The sequence below is a fragment of the Equus asinus genome, chromosome 4, assembly GCF_041296235.1.
Source record: "Equus asinus isolate D_3611 breed Donkey chromosome 4, EquAss-T2T_v2, whole genome shotgun sequence".
NCBI lineage: Eukaryota > Metazoa > Chordata > Mammalia > Perissodactyla > Equidae > Equus > Equus asinus.
In genome coordinates this window covers 135,399,836-135,420,177 of record NC_091793.1, presented here as the reverse complement: position 1 = coordinate 135,420,177, position 20,342 = coordinate 135,399,836, and the positions used below count along the sequence as shown (strand labels likewise).

The following is a 20,342-nucleotide window of genomic DNA, read 5'->3' as shown; positions in this document are numbered from 1 at the left end:
CGTGACAGCTTTTGGCCTCTTTATACTATTACATATTTTAAGTGGCCTTCCGGCTAGATCTAAAGTCCACGAAGGGTAGTTTTTTGTACCTCTCCTCTCCCCACGCCTGCTGAGTCCTGTACTCTTAATAGGTAATAAACAAGCACGTTTATTTCAACTTTGCAGGAAAGGCCCTTAAGCACAAGGAAAGGTTTTACAATTTTATCCCACGGTTTTAGAAACAGTCAAGTTTATTTTTAAAATCAAGAGCTACCTTGATATAAACTATTTTTTAAAAAATTTTTATCATAATTCACAGTTGATTCAGTAAATAACCACGAAGTTTATGTGATAAATAACAGAGGTGTAAAACATCTTGAAAAACTTTTTAAAAATAAAACTTGGAAAATACTGAAAAGCATAAAAATAAAAATCACGTGTGACCACAACTTAGAATTTACCACTCTTAACTTTCTGGGTCTATCCATACGTTTTTGAAAAGCTGCACTTTAGCCTTGTAAAAACTCAAATCGGATCAAACTATTTTCCAGACTTCTTTTCACTTAGCATTCCTAGCATATTTTCCTGTGTCATCTCATTTATGTAAACACAAATTTTATTGTGAAAATTTCCAAAATTTGTACATAAAAGAGTGCAACGAGCATTCCTGGACACCTCGCTCACCGAGCTCTAACTGGCCCACGCTTTACCACACTCCTGGGTTTCTTCTGGAGTATTTTAAAGCCAATCTCAGATGCATTATTTTACCTCTAAATACTTCAGTATACACTTTTAAAAAAACAAACATTATTTTACTAAGCCAAATTGCCATTATCTAATCTAATAAAATGAATATTTTCTTAATATCCTCAAATTTCCCAGTCTTAAAAAACGTCTTTTTACCCTTGATTTCTACTTGATGTACTATTTGCTTGTTGTCTCTTCAGTCTCCTGTAATCTAGAACAGTCTCCTCACACACTCCCCGTTTTTAATGCTGCTAACATGGTGAGGAAGAAACGAGGTGGGTTGTCCTGCAGAATGAACACATTTTGCATGTGGCTGGAGGCTTCCTCCTGGTGTCCTCCGTTCTTCCATCCTGCTTTTCGCCTCTACACTGTCTAGAGGTCTAAAGCCGTGATTAATTTGTTTCGGGGGGAGTAAGTCTACTTCATGGGTGGTGCCATCGTTTTATCCTGCGGCACATTGGCAGGCAAGAGATGTCTGGTGGTCACATTCTTACTGATGCTAAGACCGATCACCGGGTTCAGTGGGTTCCCTCTTCATAATGAACTTCTCCATCAACATCCTTCCTCATGGTTTCACCACCCATTGTTGACCACTGCCTGAAGCACTTATTTTGTTAGGGGGTTGCAAAAGAGTAATTTTCCTAATTCTCACATTCCTTGGCGTTCATAAGCTGAGATTCTTTTGAATCAAAGAATTATCAATATTCACTGGAACTATTTCCTGTGCACAAATTAAATTCATACCAGAAAGGCAGGATAAGTTATTACTTTCCCTTAAATACTAAAGTTTTGGAGGATTGAGTTAGTGTCCTAGTAACTGCAGTGGTATCCCGTGTTCTACTTTGTTTCTCCTTCTTTTTGAGTATCATTGAGCATCATTTATGACATTGCACAGTTCATGTTTTAATCAGTTGCAGTCAGCATTCTTTCTGATGTTCAGTTTGTCCCACCTTAGGCCGATGGAAGCACCTTCAAATTGAAACCTGTGTCCTTTTCATGTGGTCACATTAGATTTTGATAATTTCCTTGCTTTCTGGCACCGGACATCGCAGGCTCAGCTTGTCTGTATCCTGTCACAGATTTTGAATCAGCCATTTCTCCAAAGCCCTGGTTCCTCTGAATGGGAAATAGTTCTTAGAAAATTGGACAGAGCTAGAAAATACACAATTTTAAAAAGAGGAGTGCAAAAGGCATGAATTCATACCAATATTTCTAATTAAAATTTAAGATTGCAGAGTTTTTCTAATCTCCTTGGATTTCATCATTGTATCCCTTTTCTCTTATGCCTTCTTGGTTCTGAAACCCTAACATTATTGCTTTAACCTGTCCTTAGACCTATTTCAAAGAAGCCACATCAATATTATGGCAGCAATACGACTAGTGATGAAAGTTTAAGATATTTTTAAGATAAAAAAAAACTTATTGTGGTAGAATATACATAACATAAAATTTACCATTTAACCATTTTGAAGTGTACAATTCAGGGCACTGAGTACACTCATAACGCTGTGTAATCATCACCACCATCCAGCTCCAGAACTTTTTTAGCATCCCAAACTGAAACTCTGTCCCCTTTAAACAATGCCTGCCCATCATCCCCTCCCCACAGCCCCTGGTAACCACCAGTCAACTTTGTCTCTAGAATTTGCCTATTCCGGTACATCATTTAAGTGGAAGTATACAGTGTGTGTTCTTTTGTGTCTGGCTTATTTGACTCAGCATAACGTCTTCAGGGTTTGCTCATGTTGTAGTATGTTGTTAGAATTTCCTTCCTTTTTTTTTGATAGTTTTAAAAAATTATTTTATTGAAGTCATATTGGCTTATAACACTGTAAATTTCAGGTGGACATTATTATATATCAGTTTGCGTATAGACTGCATCGTGTTCACCACCAATAGTGTAGTTTCTATCTGTCACCATACATACATGCCCATTTACCCCTTTTACCCTCCCCCACCACCATTCTCCTATGGTAACCACTAATCTGTTCTCCTTATCCATATGTTTGTTTTTCTTCCACATACAAGTGAAATCATACGGTGTCTTTCTCTGTCTGGCTTATTTGACTTAGCATAATGCCCTCAAGGTCCATCCAAATTGTCACAAATGGCACAATTTTGTCTTTTTTATGACTGAGTAGTATTCCACTGGAATGGACACTTGGGTTGCTTCCACATCTTGGCTATTGGGAATAATGCTGCGATGAACATACAGACGCATAAATCTCTTTGAATTGTTGATTTCAAGTTCGTTGGATGAATATCAAGTAGTGGGCTAGCTGGATCATATGGTATTTCTATTTTTAATTTTTTGAGAAATCTCCATACTGTTTTCCACAGTGGCTGCACAGTTTGCATTCCCACCAGCAGTGTATGAGGGTTCCCTTTTCTCCACAGCCTCTCCAACATTTGTTGTTTCTTGTCTTGTTAATTATAGCCATTGTGACAGGTGTAAGGAGATATTTCATTGTAGTTTTGATTTGCATTTCCCTAAGAGTTAGTGATGTTAGACATCTTTTCATTTGTCTGTAGGCATCTGTATATCTTCTTTGTAAAAATGTCTCTTCAGATCCTCTGCCCGTTTTTTGATCAGCTTGCTTTTTTTTGTTTATGTTGAGTTGTATGAGTTCTTTATATATTTTTGAAATCAACCCCTTGTCAGATATATGACTTGCAAATATTTTCTCCCAGTTGGTGGGCTGTCTTTTCATTTTGTTGATGGTTTCCTTTGCCTTGTAGAAGCTTTTTAGTTTGATGTAGTCCCATTTGTTTATTTTTTCTTTTGTTTCCCTTGCCTGAGTGGACATGGTATTCGAAAAATACTGCTAAGACCAATGTGAAAGAGTATACTGCCTATATTTTCTTCTAGGAGTTTTATGGTTTCAGTCTTACATTCAAGTCTTTAATCCATTTGAGTTAATTTTTGTGTATGGCAAAAGATAACAGTCTACTTCTTTTGCACATGGCTGTCCAGTTTTCCCAACACCATCTATTGATGAAACTTTCCTTTCCCCATTGTATGTTCTTGGCTCCTTTGTCGAAGAGTTACTGTCCATAGATGTGTGGTTTTACCTCTGGGCTTTCAATTTTGTTCCATTGATCTGTGTGTCTGGTTTTGCACCAGTACCATGCTGTTTTGATTACTATAGCTTTGTAGTATATTTTTAAGCCAGGGATTGTGATGCCTCCAGCTCTGTTCTTTTTCCTCTGGACTGCTTTGGCTCTTGGGGTCTTTTGGTGTTCCATATAAATTTTAGGACTCTTGGTTCTATTTTTGTGAAGAATGTCATTGGGATTCTGATTGGGATTGCACTGAATCTGTAGATTGCTTTAGGTAATATGGACATTTTAATTATGTTTATTCTTCCAATCCCTGAGCATGGAATATCATTCCATTTCTTTACATCATCTTCTATTTCTTTCAATAATGTCTTATAATTTTCATTGTATAGGTCTTTCACTTTCATGGTTAAATTTATTCCTAGATATTTTATTATTTTTGTTGCAGTTGTATATAGGATTGTGTTCTTGACTTCTGTTTCTGCTACTTCATTATTAGTGTATAGAAATACAACTGATTTTTTTATGTTGATTTTCTACATTTGCTGCAGTTGTTGATTATTTCTAATAGCTTTCTAGTGGATTCTTTAGGATATTCTATATAGATAATGATGTCATATTCCAAAACAGTGAGAGTTTTACTTCTTCCTTTCCTATTTGGATCCCTTTTATTACTTTTGCTCGTCTAATTGCTCTGGCCAAAATTTCCAGTAGTCTGTTGAATAAGAGTAGCAAGATTGCGCACCCTTGTCTTGTTCTTGTTCTTGGAGGAACGGCTTTTAGTTTTTCACTGTTAAGTATGATGTTGGCTGTGGGTCTGTCATATATACCCTTTAATATTTTGAGGTACTTTCCTTTTATACCCATTTTATTGAGAATTTTTACCATAAATGGATGTTGGATCTTGTCAAATGCTTTTTATACATCTATTGAGATGATTATGTGATTTTTATATCTCATTTAGTTAATGTTGTGTATCACATTGATTGATTTGTGGATGTTGAGCCATCCCTTTGTCCCTGGTATAAATCCCACTTGATCATGGTGTATGATCCTTTTAATGTATTTAATGTATTGTTTAAATTTTAATTTTAATTCGATTTGCTAATATTTTGTCAAGGATTGTAGCATCTGTATTCATCAGTGATATTGGCCTGTAATTTTCCTTTTTTATGTTGTCTGTGTCTGGTTTTGGTATCAAGGTAATGTTGGCCACATAGAATGAGTTAGGAAGCATTCCATCTTCAATATTTCGGAAGAGTTTGAGAATGATAGGTATTAAATCTTCTTTGAACATTTCGTAGAATTCTCCAGAGAAGCCATCTGGTCCTGGACTTTTGTTTTTTGGGAGGTTTTTGATTACTGTTTCAATCTCTTTACTTGTGATTGGTCTATTCAGATTCTGTAATTCTTCATGATTCAATTTTGGAAGATTGTATGAGACTAAGAATTTATCTATTTCTTCTAGGTTATCCAATTTGTTGGCGTAATATCTTTTCATAATACTCTCTTATAATCCTTTATATTTCTGTGATATGTTGTAATTTCTCCTCTTTCATTTCTAATTTTATTTATTTGAGCCTTGTCTTTTTTTCTTAGTGAGTTGGGGTAGGGTTTGTCAATTTTGTTTATCTTCTCAAAGAACTAGATCTTAGTTTCATTGATCCTTTCTACTGTTTTTTTAGTCTATATTTCAATTATTTCTGCTCTGATTTTTATTATTTCCCTCCTTCTACTGAATTTGGGACTTTTGTTCTTTTTCTATTTCTGTTAGGTGTTAAGAATATTTATTTGAGATTCTTCTTGTTTGTTGAGGTAGGCCTATATTGCTATAAATTTTCCTCTTAGTACCACTTTTGCTGCATCCCACAAGAGTTAGTATGTTTTCATTTTCACTTGCCTCCAGGTATTTTTTGACTTCTCCTTTGATTTCTTCATTGATCCAATGGTTGTTCAGTAGCACATTGTTTAGTCTTCACATATTTATGACTTTCCCAGCTTTTTTCTTGTAGTTGATTTCTAATTTCATAACATTGTGGTCGGAAAGGATGCTTGATATGATTTCAATCTTCTAAAATTCATTAAGGCTTGCTTTGTTTCCCAACATATGGTCTATATTTCAGAATGTTCCATGTGCACTTGAGAAGAATGTATATTCTGTTGTTTTTGGATGGAATGTTCTACGTATATCTAGTAAGTCCATCTTGTCTAGTGTTTCATTTAAGGCCACTGGTTCCTTGTTGACTTTCTGTCTGGATGATCTATCCATTGATGTAAGTACGGTATTGAAGTCCCCTACTATTATTGCGTTGCTCTTAATTTCTCCCTTTAGGTCTGTTAATAGTTGCTTTATATACTTTGGTGCTCCTGTACTAGGTGCATATATATTAATGAGTGTTATGTCTTCTTGGCAGAATGTCCTTTTTATCATTATATAATGCCCACCTTTGTTTCTCCTTGTCTTTTTTATCTTGAAGTCCACTTTGTCTGATGTAAGTATGGCTTTACCCACTTTTATTTGCTTGCGATTTGCTTGGAGTATCATCTTCCATCTCTTCAATCGTAGCCTATGTTTGTCTTTAGAGCTGAGATCCTTTAGAGCTGAGACCTTTAGGGTGTTTCCTGGAGGCAGCATATTGTTGGGTCTTGTTTTTCAATCCATCTAGACACTCTATGTCTTTTGATTGGTGAATTCAATCCATTTACATTTAGAGTGAATATTGATACATGAGGGCTTAATACTGCAATTTTATCTCATTTTCATATTGTTCTATATTTCCATTGTTTCTTTTTCCTTGTATTTCTGACTGGTATATCAGTTTGGTGGTCTTCTGTGATGGTTTTCTCTTTACTTTTGATTTGTGACTCTGCTCTTATGTTTTGTTTTGTGGTTACCATGAGGTTTGTATAAAAGATCTCATAGATGAGACAGTCTATTTTCTGACAGCCTCTTATCTCCATTAGCCTAATCAGGTTCCATCCCTTTGCTCTTCCTCTTCTATGTTTTTGATGTCACAACTTATTTTTCGTATTGGGAATTTGTGACTAAAATGAAGTGCTTATTTTTGATACTTTCTTTCCCTTTATCTTTTATAATTGTTTGCTAACCTATTCTGATAGAGATCTGCAATTTTTTTTAATTTTGTCTATCTCTCATTGCTCAAAGCTGTGTAAACCTTTGCCTTTTTGTTTCAGGTAAGAGGTCTCCCTTTATCATTTCTTGAAGACAGGTCTAGTGGTGATGAAATCCCTCAGCTCTTGTTTATCTAGGAAAGGTTTTATTTCTCCATCATATCTGAGGGATAATTTCACTGAACAGAGTATTCTTGGCTGATAGCTGTTGTCTTTCAGTATTTTGAATATATCATTCCAATTTCTCCTAGCCTGTATGGTTTCTGCTGAGAAATCAGCTGAAAGCCTGATGGGGGTTCTTTTGTAGGTTATTTTCTTCTCTCTTGCTGCCCTTAATATTTTTTTCTTTGTCATTGACTTTTGGCAGTTTCAATATTATATTCCTTGGAGATTGTCTTTGTTTATTGATGTAATTAGGAGTTCTATTGTCTTCATGTACTTGTATGTCCAGTTTCTTATCCAGGTTTGGGAAGTTCTCAGCTTCATTTCTTTGTACAAGCTCTCTGCTCCTTTCTCCCTCTCTTCTCCATCTGGGATACCCATAATCCTTATGTTACTTTTCCTAATTGAGTCAGATATTTCTCAGAGAATTTCTTCATTTTTAAATAATCTTAGTTCTTTCTCCTCCACCTGAAACATTTCTAGGTTTCTATCTTTGAGTCCACTAATTCTCTCCTCTATAAGGTCTACTCTATCTTTTATGCTTTCTACCTTATTTTTTATCTCATTAATTGTGTTCTTCACATCCAGAATTTCTGTTTAGGTTTTTTTTAGGGCTTAAATCTCTTTGGTGAAGTATTCCTTCTGTTCATTAATTTTATTCTTGAGCTCACTGAGTTTTCTTGTAACTCACTGAGTTTCTTTATGACAGCTATTTTGAATTCTCTGTCAGTTAGACTGTAGTCTTCTGTCACTTCACGTTTGGTTTCTGGAGAGTTGTCATTGTCCTGTTCTGTAATGTTACTGTAGTTCATTATGGTGTTTGATGAACTACAGTGCATTTGTGGTAGTAATCACCTTTTCTTATTTGGGTACAGCTTTGGTTACTTTGGTTTTGGTCACCTGGGTCTCATGTTCCTCCACTGGCTCTCCATGGCCTTGGATGCTGCTGTCTTGTGTACCACCTGCACTGCTGTTCCTGAGTTGTCTTGGGGTGCTGGTTGCACCGATGCCAGGGCTTCTGGGTTCACAGATATCACTGTTTCTGGTGGGGGGGCCTGTGGACCCAGGGACTTATATACAACCTCCTGCTGCTGGTGGAGCTTGTGTCAGAGTTGCTGCCATTCAGGGCTGAGTCACCAGTTCCGCTGTGGTTCCTGTTGCTACCAGTCACAGACTCCACCTGCCACCATTGGGGGAGGGGGACAGGGGTTGTTTTCTGTCCCTGCTCTGTCTGCTCGTAATTGTTCCAGTCAGCTGCTCTGCATTCACATGGTTGGGGCCACTGCAGCACAGTGGGAGCTCCTACAGGCAAGGCCAGCTGGGCTCCGCAAGCATTCATGTATGGGCCAGGCTGCCCCCAGTTCCATTCACAGTCATGCTGACTGCTATGAGGATCTGCAACCTGGATCACTCCCAACAGCAGGGAGTAGGGTGGAGGTGGGGGGTGTTCCCCCACTTCCACTGCTTCCCAAGGGTCCAGTCCACCCACCTTCAGATGTATAGCTGCATGGATCTCTCAGGCATCCTGTTGTGCTGTGTAGGAATCCTCTGTTGGTTAATGGATGTCCATTTAGTTGTAAATTAGAGGGGAGAGACAAAGGGAACTCACTCCAACATGATGCCGATGTCACTCCCCGAAAGTTTAAGATTTTTTACATTCTTTTTATCCTTAGAGTATACCCTAATAAAGACACAAATTCAAAATTCCTTTTCTGAGGTCAAGTATCTCTGTGTTTGTCACCAAATTGGTAGTTATTTTCATTCATTTTGGGCAGCTTTCAAGTTAGCTGTCCCCTATTTATGGTTATTTAGATTGCTCCTTTTTTTTTCTTCCTTTTTCGCTATTACAACGCATGTCATAGTGAGATTTTTGTATTTTTTCAAGAGAATTTTTGGTATAGTTTCCTAAAAGTGAGATTGCTGGGTTGAATGATTTTACACACATATGAAATTTTGCTGGATATCATCAAAATTTTTTCTATAAAGCTGTTATCATTTTGCATTCCCTCCAGCAATGTACAACAACAAGCTTGGGTAAGAAAAGGACAAGGCTGGGATTATTAGAACCTAGAAACTTGGAAGAGACCTTGAGGGGAGGGCACTGCTCGGCCACTGTTAATACCTCAAGTGCTAGGAAAAGGGCTTCCAGGAGTTGGAACTCAGATCTCAAAGGATGGCATGTGGCCAGGATGGTGCTGCCACCTCAGGAGCCTGATGGAGGCCCCCTGAGGAGCTAGGCCTCAGGCCTATGAGGGCGCACAGCCCAAGTAGTGCTGCTACCTCCAAGGGGGCATAATGAGACTGGTTCTGGGAGTGCTAACCAACTGGTGACTGGAGCCAACTGCTGGCCTGAGGGAAGCACCACTGCTGATGCAATGCTGACAGGAAAAGCAAGCAAATAGGCAGGAGCAAGTTCCTTTTCCCTCTTCCTGACTTTTCATCCCCTTCTATCACCTCCTATTGACAGAAGCTAAAAAAGAGTCAGCCAGCAAAGAAACAATCTGATTTGTTGTGTTCCTGCATCACAAAGCAAAGTAGAGAGAGATGGCCTTGGAGCTGAGAGACGATAGCTAGCATACATTAAAAACTGGGATTTAGTCCATGAAAACAAGAATGTTACAGTATCAACAAATTAATGAACATAGTTCATCACACTAAGCTATCATGTGTCATTTTTGTGCTGATTATTAAGATATATTGTGTTTCAGCATCAAATCCACACTTCTCTACTCCACTTTGTTAAGGTTAGGCCTTTGCAAAGCACACTTCTCCTTTGCCAGGCTCCCTTTTAGTCTCTGGCAATAGAAGATGATAGAGGCAAGCTGGAAGGAGGGAAGAGGCAGGAGAAGTTTCTTCCTTCCTGTTTGCTTCCTGTTCCTGCCAGCATCGACACAGAAATAGTTCATCCTGGCAGGAACAACTGACTTCAGTAGCAACAGGTGGCTCCAGTTCGCAGCTTTTCCACACTCAGATCAGTCTTGTCATAGTGCTTCAGAGAGACAGCACCAGCCAGTTGTACTCTTTCACCAGAGTCCTGGAACTCTTCCTAACTTCAGTAACTACATCCTGTCCTGTTCCCTCAGCCCTGGAGGTGCTGGGTGCTTCTCCTAGTTACTTCCTTGACGATACTCCACTGGTCCCTTTTGCCTTTTCAGTTCTTGTCCAGTTCTCTAGTATATGGTTAACAATTTATAAAATAAATACAATAACGAATACAATCTCCATCAATGCCAAAAGTCACATGACAAAATTCAACACTCATTCATGATTTTTCTAAAAAGCACTGAATAATAATTGATAGATAGTACTTTAATGTGATTATAAATATACATAACCAGCTCAAACCCAGCATCTTACTAAATGGGTAAAACTGGAGGCATTCTCACGAAAATCAGGAACAGGACAAGGATACCTACCACTATTTAACACTTTACTTAAGGTAGCAGCCATGCAATTAGACAAGAAAAAGCAATGAGCTGCATATGAATTGGGGAAAAAAGAAGTAAAGATAGCTTAGTTTTCAGGAGATATGTCAGGAATATACTACAAACAATAACAGAGTTTAGTAATTAACATACAGAAATCAATAATCTTCATATATGTAAAGAATAATCAATTAGAAGAGAGAATCAAAAAGAAGATTCCATTTATATTACTAAGAAAAAAAGGTAAAACATCAAGGCATAAATTTATCAAGAAATGTGTAAACCTCTATGAGGGAAACTTTGAAACTTCCCTAAAGTCTCTATAATTTAAAGAGTATGGGGGCCGGCTCCGTGGCCGAGTGGTTAAGTTCGAGTGCTCCGCTGCAGCGGCCCAGGGTTTGGATCCTGAGCTCAGACATGGCACCGCTCGTCAGGCCACGTTGAGGCGGCGTCCCACATCCCACAACTAGAAGGACCTGCAACTAAGATACACAACTGTGTACAGGGAGGGTTTGGGGAGATAAAGCAGAAAAAAAAGACTGGCAACAGTTGTTAGCCCAGGTGCCAATCCTTAAAAAATAAAATAAAATAAAATAAAATAAAATAAAATAAAGAGTATGGTAGTGGGGCATAAAAAAGACACACAGACTAGTAGAAGGGAAGAGAAAATGGAGAAATAAATTTAACTGCACATGGAAATACAACATAAAAAAAGGTGGCATTTCGGGGCCAGCCTGGTGGCACAGAACCGCTTCGGCAGCCCACGGTTCGTAGGTTTGGATCCTGGGCGTGGGCCTACACACTGCTCAGCAAGCCATGCTGTAGCAGCATCCCACATAGAAAACAGAGGAAGATCAACAAAGATGTTAGCTCAGCGACCATCTTCCTCAAGCAAAAAGAGGAAGACTGGCAACAGATGTTAGCTCAGGGCCAATTTTCCTCACAAAAAAGAAAAGAAAAAAGAAGGTGTCATTTCAAATCAATAGTGGAAAACACAAATTTTTAAATTAATGGGGAGTCACTTGGAAAAAGGTCAAAATTGCATTCATACCTCACCCTATACAATAGAACAAAATCCACATGGATCAGAAATTTAAATGTAAAAACAAAATGTAATCATGGGTAAATGTCTTGATAATCTGGGAATAGGAAAATTGTTTCTTACTGTGACCAAATTCCGCTGCTAAAAAAAAAAAAAAGGTTGACAAATTTGACTATATAAAATGAAAAATAATTTGCATGGGAAGGGAAAAAAGAAAAGACAAATCTCATAGAAAGGAGAAAAAAATAGAAATAAGCAATAGGAACAAAAATATAATACCAGAGAATGATGACTACAGGAAGTCCAAAGGCTGAAAGTAACAGGGGTGCAGGAAAGGGATCAAGGGCTGTCAGGGTGCCGAGCTCCCCAACACTGTGTACACCGTGCCTGTAACAAAGCCTCTGGCCTCCACTCCACCGACACTGCTGGTCTTGTGAGCAAGTTCTGTGGGACTCTCTTCTCCTACAGCAATTCTCAAAGTTTGCTCCTAGGACAATCTACCCCCAAATTCTCTGAAATGTTTGCTAGAAATGCAGATTTCTGGGCCTACCCTTTTACTTGTCAGATATTGTTTAAGAAAGCTTTCCCATTTAGGCAGAATACAATTTGACTGGTCATTTGAATGCAGTGAGCTATGTACCTTGAGCTCAGATATGAATAGGATTTATTACTTTTCATGACTGGAATAGTAGGTGAGCTTTAAAATAAAGTCATAAAAACCAAATTCAAAAGAGCCTGAAAGGTTAACCCCCTCAGCCAAGTCATCAGATTACATATAACACAAGTAATTCTGCAAGGAGAGGAATGAAGGGTGAGAGAAGACTGGCTGGGGCAGATGTTCCCATATACTGAACGGTTTAAAAACAAAACAAAACAAGACAGCTTGGCATACAGCGAGAAAACCAATGCACAAAGTATTTATAATACATTTTATTTGGCTAAAAGGTTAATAGCTATTGTTTAGTTAAGGGCTGTGAGGTTGAAAGAAGCTTAAATGAGCAGGTGGATAAGTTACAGGATAACCAAAATGACTTCCTAAGTTTAATATTACAAAACAGCTACTTTAGGCGCATATATCTAAACATAAGACTGGATAAATCAACACTCCAGGAAAATGCAGAAGACGAAAAAAAAAACCTAAAACTTTTCAAAACGCGTTTCCTTTTCTTGATCCTATTTATATATCTGTTTTGAGAGGTTATGGTTTGAGAATTCAGAAAAACCAGAATCCATAAATTCACCTTATCTTCTCATCTTCCTGCAAGGTAGAAAAAAAGGGAAGATTAACAATAATAACACAAAACTACTGCTTTTGCTGTGAAGCATGGAGAAGAAAATTGCTGCTTCATATCAGTAGAAAGCTGTTTCCTCAAACCACAAGCTTTGCCATATATTTGAAATACTCTGTGATGGTGGGAACTATTAAAGTTTAAGAAAAATTTATCAACATAGATTTTATACATGTTACCTACATATTTCCTTTTTATTATGAACGTTAGCATACATGTAAGAATATATGAAAACATACAATTTAGAAACAATCAAGTAAAAGCTGATGCACCTGCCACCCAGGTTAAGGAATAAAATACTGCCACACTCAGCAGCTAGAGGAGACTAAGGAGAAACAAGAACTAAAGGCAAAGTGAGATCCTGGATAGGATTCTAAAAGAGCAAGAGATATTAGTGGAAGTCTATAGTTTAGTTAACAGTACTGCAGCATAAGATTTTCTAGTTTTGAAAATCATACCATGGGTATGTAAGATGTTAAAATTAGAGAAAGCTGGGTGAGGAGCATATGAGAAACCTCCATTCTATTTTTACAACTTTTTGGTAGGTCTAAAATTAGTCCAACATAAAAAGTTTAACTTACAACTCAATAATAAAAAGACAACCCAACTAAAAAAAGGGCAAAGGATCTGAATAGATATTTCTTCAAAGAAGATACACAAATGGCCAATAAGCACATGAAAAGATGCTCAACATCATTAGTCATCAGGGAAATGCAAATCACAACCATAATAAGACACCACTTCACACCCACTGGTATGGCTAGAATCATCAAAAAGTCAAATAATAATAAGTGTGTTGGCGAGGATATGGAGAAATCAGAACTCTCGCACACCATTGGTGGGAATGTAAAATGCTGTAGCATCTTTGGAAAACAGTCTACCAGTTCCTGAACTGATTAAACATAGAGCTACCCATGACCCACCAATTCACAACAAGAGTTCACAACAAGCAATTCACTCAAGAGAAGAGAAACATATGTACACAAAAAGACTTGCAAACAAATGTGTATAGCAGCATTATTCATAATAGCCAAAAGGTGGAAACAACCAAATGTCCACCAATACACAAATAGATAAACAAAATGTGGTGTATCTATACAACAGACTATCATTCAGTCATAAAAAAGAATGAAATACTGATACATGCTACAATATGGACAAACCTTGAAGACATTATGCTAAATGAAAGAAGCCAGCTCCAAAGACCACATATCACATGATTCCATTCATAGGAAATGTCTGGAACAGGGAAATCTATAGAGACAGGAAGTAGATGAATGGTTGCCTAGGGCTGGAGGGTATGGTAACGATAGGTAAAGGGCATGGGGTTTGTTTTTGAGGTGAAGAAAATCTAAAATTGACTGTGGAGATGGTGCACATATTCATGAATATACCAAAAACCACTGATTTGTACACTTTAAATGGAGAGATGTATGGTTTGTGAACTATAGCTCAATAAAGCTGTTTTTTAAAAAAAGCCCTTGGGTCCTTTATTTCACTTTTAATTTGCTTCTCTTGCACCCTCTCCTGTATTGCTGCCATCTGCTGGTTATTGTTTTAAAATACCTGCCAGAACCTCCAATATCTAATTTTATAAAAAAACCAAACACTGAAACAACATAAAGAAGTGAACATTTAACAATATTTTTCTCTATCCTTTTGAAAATACTGTCCCAAATACGATCAGGTTCATTTATTCTTTAAAAAAATGAGATTCTGAATAAAACACATGTAAAAGGCATTTGGGCATTTTTGAGATAATCAAGGAAATCTGAATAGATTTTGAATAGATATTGAATAGGAATTAGCTATTAGATGATAACATTGATAACTTTGTTAGATGTGATCATTGTTGTCCAGTTTGGTTGAGAAGTTCTTATTTTTCAGAGATATATATGGAAATGTTTTAGGAAGTGAATGACCCAATATTAGGCATTTGCTTTAAAAAATACCACAACAAAAAAGGATAGATGAAGTAAATATGTCAAAATATTGATGACTGTTGAACCTGAGGGATGGATACATGGGGGTGGGAGGTACTATTTTCTCTTTGTTGGGGTATGTCTGAAGTTTAAAAAAAGAAAGAAAAAGGAGTGTTGTTCTTTGAGGCCAAAGGACATATAAACCACTTTGAATTCTTTGAAGGACAAGGTAGAAAATAAATAAATGTGGGTAACAGATATTGAAACGCTGGTTTGCAAATCATAGGCAACAAATTAGTTTTAAAAGTCTGTTCAAAGAATAAAAGACCTTTCTTCAATTCTTACCCAGATCATACTGTGGTTGTTACAAGTCAACAGTATACGTTTTATCGATAATCAGAAGTACTCAAATGCTAATTCAGGCAGGAATTTTTTAAAAAACATATATAATATCACAGTGAAATCACTGAATATCATTGAAATACATACCTTTTGAGACTTGGCTCTTTTAAATCGAGAGGAGTACACCTTCTTCTCCGGCTTGGTAGCTCTGAAGACAGACCTTCTGACTTACTGTCAGATTTAGCAGTGTTATTTGAAACAAAATTGGTATTTGTCAAGTCCTGTAGTGTTCTATCTCCTGAAAAGAATATTATTTTCAGAAATATTTGTAAAAAGAGAGAGAGAGATGGAAAAGATATGGGATATTTAATGGCTTGCAAATTGTTGGTAGCAAATTTTTAAACTTAACAATAAGTTATAATTTTAAACATTACAATAGTAACACTGAAATTATTTGTAAATGTTTAATTTTTTTTCTAGCAATAAAGAGAGGAAAAGAGACTTAAAATTTGAAATAAACTACCAAAGTGGCCTGCAACAATTTTATTCTGAAATCACATACAGGCTGATAACAATTCTTCATGATTCAACTCTCTTCACAGAATCACACAAATTAATGTGCATTCATGGAACATTGGTCATCAGTGGCTCACTCTGTGAAAGGCACCATGAGGAGCAGAGACGAAAGATGGCTCCTGTCCTCTAACATGTCCTGCAGCTCTAGACCTTTCTCCTTCCTTCCCTCCAGTATTCCTTCTACTGGAGCAGCCTGATCCATCAAAATCCTAGTGTTCCACACACATGTACTGGAAATGCTAGGCTCCCCGTAGAAAACTGTAATTGACATGGGAATGTCAAATGTCACAAAATTTCTATTAACAAAGGAACATCCTTAGGATTCAATGTTAAGGGGAAAAAGTGGGATGAGTAATGTTATATATAATAGGATTTCAAGTATCTATTTAAAATCCATAGATTCAAGTCTGTATGCATGTGTCAAAATGTTGACTGCAGTTTCCCAGATGACTGTTTTTCCTGCTATTTTCTGATTCTCTACTTCCAATTTTCTTCAGTGAATACTATTTTAATAACTGGGGCAAAGAAGAAACACTGAAGGTCAAAAGCCTACCTGTCCCTAAGGGCCTAAAATGCTCCCTTCATGACGCCTTTGCAGGTTCCTCTAGTCAAATGACTCCCAATTATAGCCCTCAGCATAATGTGTGTGCTTTTATTACACCATTTACCACATTTCAACACTGTTTGTTACTTCTACATCCATGTATTCTGAGGAAAGGGAGCTGGTATTGGTTATTTTTTAATCCTCTAAAACATCTAGAACAATGCTTTGATCACATTAAATATACGCTGTTGGAGAGTCTCGCCCTTAGGAAACTTGCAGGTGGCTTTGTTAAACAAACCAGGGCAAAGCATTATTATACACATTGAAAACACTCAATTTCCTTCAAACATATGAGGAAATAAATTATCTGCCTAATGCCATTATCGGAGAACTTTGTGGTGAAGGCCAAATCCGTTTTTTAGGTTATAAAAGTCCAAGACATTCTCACGGTTATCTTCCCAAAGTATTAAACCTTTTTAAAATTGCTTCATATTGCTTCCATAGATCAGGCAACACAGTTAAATACTGTTTTTAAATTCTATAAAAATATCAGTTATAAAAGGAAATATTTTACTGGTTAAGTGAAAAAAAATACACTTTTAAAACTTGATCACCTCAGGTATTGACCTACCTATTTCTGATTTTTGTGTCCTCTGGCTGACTTTACATTTCATCCCTTCCATCTTCTCATGCACATCCTCACTTACTTGAAAGATTGGTGAGCTCTCCAGGGCAAAATTTTCTCTTATTATCAGATTTTTACTAGAAGAAATACTTAAAGGTATTGAACCTTCATGAACACTGTTAAAGGAAGACTCTTGTATATTAGGTGAATATATTTGAGATAAAGACGTCAACACCTTTGTGTAAAAGTCTGGCTTAACTGTGACAATTTTATTATTTTCCAAATTTTTTTCCTTATCGGCTTGTTCAGATTCAACTGATACTCCCTGAATGGTGTTGGTTACTTCACAGCTCTCTGGAGAAGGATCTCTGAAGGTCTTCCTTTTTGATCTGGATGGCATCTTACTGACTTTTCTGACCTGGCACTCTCCTTCTTTTATCACTTCCACAGAGGGGATATCTCTGTTTTTATTCAGAGTTGTAGTGCTTTGCTTTAGATTGTTACGTAATTCCATTTGGTTTCCAGGATCAGAATCTGCTTCATTAGGAACATGTTTTAAACCCGATTCTAAGGAGATACAAGTCTGTGAAGAATCTGTTAACTGCAAAATAGGTTTGTTTTCACTTTTTGCCAAAATGTTCTTTGCCCTGCCTGATGATTCTTTCCCAGGCTTTTTAACCAGTTTACAAGGATTTGAAATTTGATCACAATTTTCCTTTTCATTACTGTTGATTTCCATACAGTTTCTACTGATAATACCTTGGCATTCAAGTCTTTGTTTGGATTTATTTATTTTAAGATCAAGATCTTTTGTATAGCTTTCTGGGCCAGGCACATCTTTATCATTATCCTCATATATTTGGAACATTTCAGAAATTATTTCTGTCTTCCGATTTACTTTCTGCCTAGGCTTCTTACTTGTTTTTGATTCCTTTCGCTGAGCAGATTGCATATCAGTGACACGCTTTTTCATATCCAACATATTCCAGGTCTCACACTCATATAAATTTCCATTATCTTTGGTGGAAAGATAAGCTGTTTTAAATTCATTTGTGACTTCCAGGTTTTCAGAAATGGTTTCTTTATCCTTTTGGGTTAGGGAAAAGAAGTCATCTTTTTCTGGGTCATGCACACCTTTGTCATTAAATTCATTTAGCTGGTTCATTTCCAGAATTATTTCTGTCTTCCGACTTACTTTCTGCCTGAGCCTCTTATTTATTTTTGATGCATTCTGCTTTGCAGGTGGCATATCAGTAACATGCTTTTTCATCCCCAAAATGTTTTGAGTCTCATAATCACATAGGTCCCTATTACCTCTTGTGGAAGGACCAGCTGTTTGAAACTCATTTGAGTCTTCTAGGCTTTTGGGGATGATTTCTTTATCCTTTAGGGCCAGAGAAAATAAGTTACCTTTTCCTGGGTCATGTATGCCTTTGTCATTATTCTCATATATTTGGTTGATTTCGGAAATTATTTCTGTCTTCCGACATACCTTTTGCCTAAGCTTCTTATCTATTTCTGATTGATTTTGACAAGCAGCCTGCATATCACGGACAGGCTTTTTCACCCTCAAAACATCTTGAGTCTCAAAATCATACAGGTTTCCACTATCTTTGGTGGAAAGAGAATGTATTGTAAACTCACTTGGGACTTCTCGGTTTTCAGGGATGATTGCTGTATCATTCTGGGTTAGGAAGAAAGAGTTATCCTTTCCTGGGCAATACACACTTTTCTCATCATCTATATAATTCACTTCAGAAATTATTTCTGTCTTCCGATTTACTTTCTGCCTAATCTTATTAACTTTTGATTCATTTTGCTGAAGAATGGACACATTGGTGATCTGCTTTTGAAAACCCAACACATCCTGGGTCTCACAATTGCACAGGTTTCCATTACTGATGGTGGAAAGAGTAGGTATTTGAGACTCTTTAGAAACTTCTAGGTTTCCAGAGATGGTTTCTTTATCCTTCTGGATTTGGAAGAAAAAGTTACCTTTTTCTGGGCCATGTGCATCTTTAGCAGTATCGCCATATATCTGGTTCATTTCGGAAATTATTTCTGTCTTCCGATTTACTTTCTGCCTAAGCTTCTTATTTATTTTTGATTCATTTTGCTGAGCAGGTTGCATATCAGTGACATGCTTTTTCAAATCCAACAAATTTTGGGTCTCATAATCATGTAAATTCCCATTATCTTTGGTGGAAAGATCAACTGTTTGAAACTCATTTGTGGCTTCTAGGTTTTCAGAAATGGTTTCTTTATCCTTTTGGTTTGGGAACAAGTTACCTTTTTCTAACATATGAATCACAAAAGTCTGCCTAGAAGGTTTACTTTTATTACAAGCTAGAGAACTCTGACCCATATCAAATTTACTCTCCTGTTGGAATTTATCTGAACTTTGGGAGAACAAGTATGGTTCTTCTGGTTCATCTGTTACACATATTCTTTTCTTTTTTTTATCATACCGTGTACTTTGTCTGTCATCTTGATCGAAGCCATTATGAATTTTCTTCAGGATGTTCAACTGAGCCAGCTGTTCAGTATTGAAAATAAAATTTGGATCTTCTGAATCCCCTTTGCCATCCAGAACAACAGATCTTCTTTCTGGTCTGTTTTCAATCTTTTCCTCAATATCCACATGTGAACTATTTTTAAATTGTCTCTTTGATCTTTCTTTCTTTTTGTCAGAGCTTGAATCTTTCACTTTTCTGAAAGTTTTCATTCCACAATCATTTGGTTTTTTATTACTTTTATTTTTAGTCCCTGTTGAAACTGTAATAATTGTGCTTACTTCACTTGCAGTTAAGTCCATGTCAGCATCATACACAGTTTTCTGCAATTGAAAGTCGCCATTACCCTCAACTTGACTCACGTGCTCTGCAGTAGGTTCACCAGCAGACTCAGAGGTGTCAGGAAGGCCCTGGATGTTTCTTTGCATTTTAATATTTGTTTCATTAGTACAATCACTTATCTCATTATTCCGATTTAATCCTGGACTTGAAATCTGCTGTTGCTCTAAATCTGTCACACAGGGAGCGTCTGCAGGATTCTTTGATTCCCGAGATGATACACGTTTTTTCCTTTCAGTCACATTACCAAGAGATGGTTTCTCCTTTCTGTGGCTGATGGACTGGACGTTTTTCATCTCACTCATTAAAGAACTCTTGGAACTTTGGTCTGAGCGGGAATGGATTTCTATAAAACAAAGGGAAACAAAACTCAGAAATAAGAAATGACATGAAATTTATCATTTTAAACAAAAGAGATTAGAAATCAAACTGTTTCACAGAGAAGATTTCTGACAATGTGTTCTGTTCTGTTCAGATACTTATATTATGAAGAATCTATGCTGATAAAAAATAAAGCCAAAATGACCACAGTATTCATAACCCACATTTTATACTTGTATCTATGGAATATAATTCCTGAGAATTCACTCTGCTTTGGTCCCAACAGTAGAGTGGAGAATAGCCAAAAGTAGAGCCACTAAAATA

At 36.9% G+C, this 20,342-nt stretch overlaps 1 protein-coding gene across 8 annotated transcripts in view; it reads right to left on the bottom strand.

Annotated features, from left to right (window-relative positions):
- Positions 1-12,461: 12,461 nt before the first annotated feature.
- Positions 12,462-20,342, bottom strand: part of SGO2 (shugoshin 2) — a 28,821-nt gene continuing 20,940 nt past the window's right edge. For all 8 annotated transcript variants that reach the window (XM_014832470.3, XM_070508333.1, XM_070508337.1 and 5 more), the window contains 3 exons: positions 16,852-20,043; positions 15,248-15,398; positions 12,462-12,805 (listed from right to left, as the gene is read on the bottom strand). In XM_014832470.3, the coding sequence (XP_014687956.3) occupies positions 12,790-12,805; positions 15,248-15,398; positions 16,852-20,043 (3,359 nt within the window). In that variant the 3' untranslated portion in view covers positions 12,462-12,789. The remainder of the gene's footprint in view (positions 12,806-15,247; positions 15,399-16,851; positions 20,044-20,342) is intronic.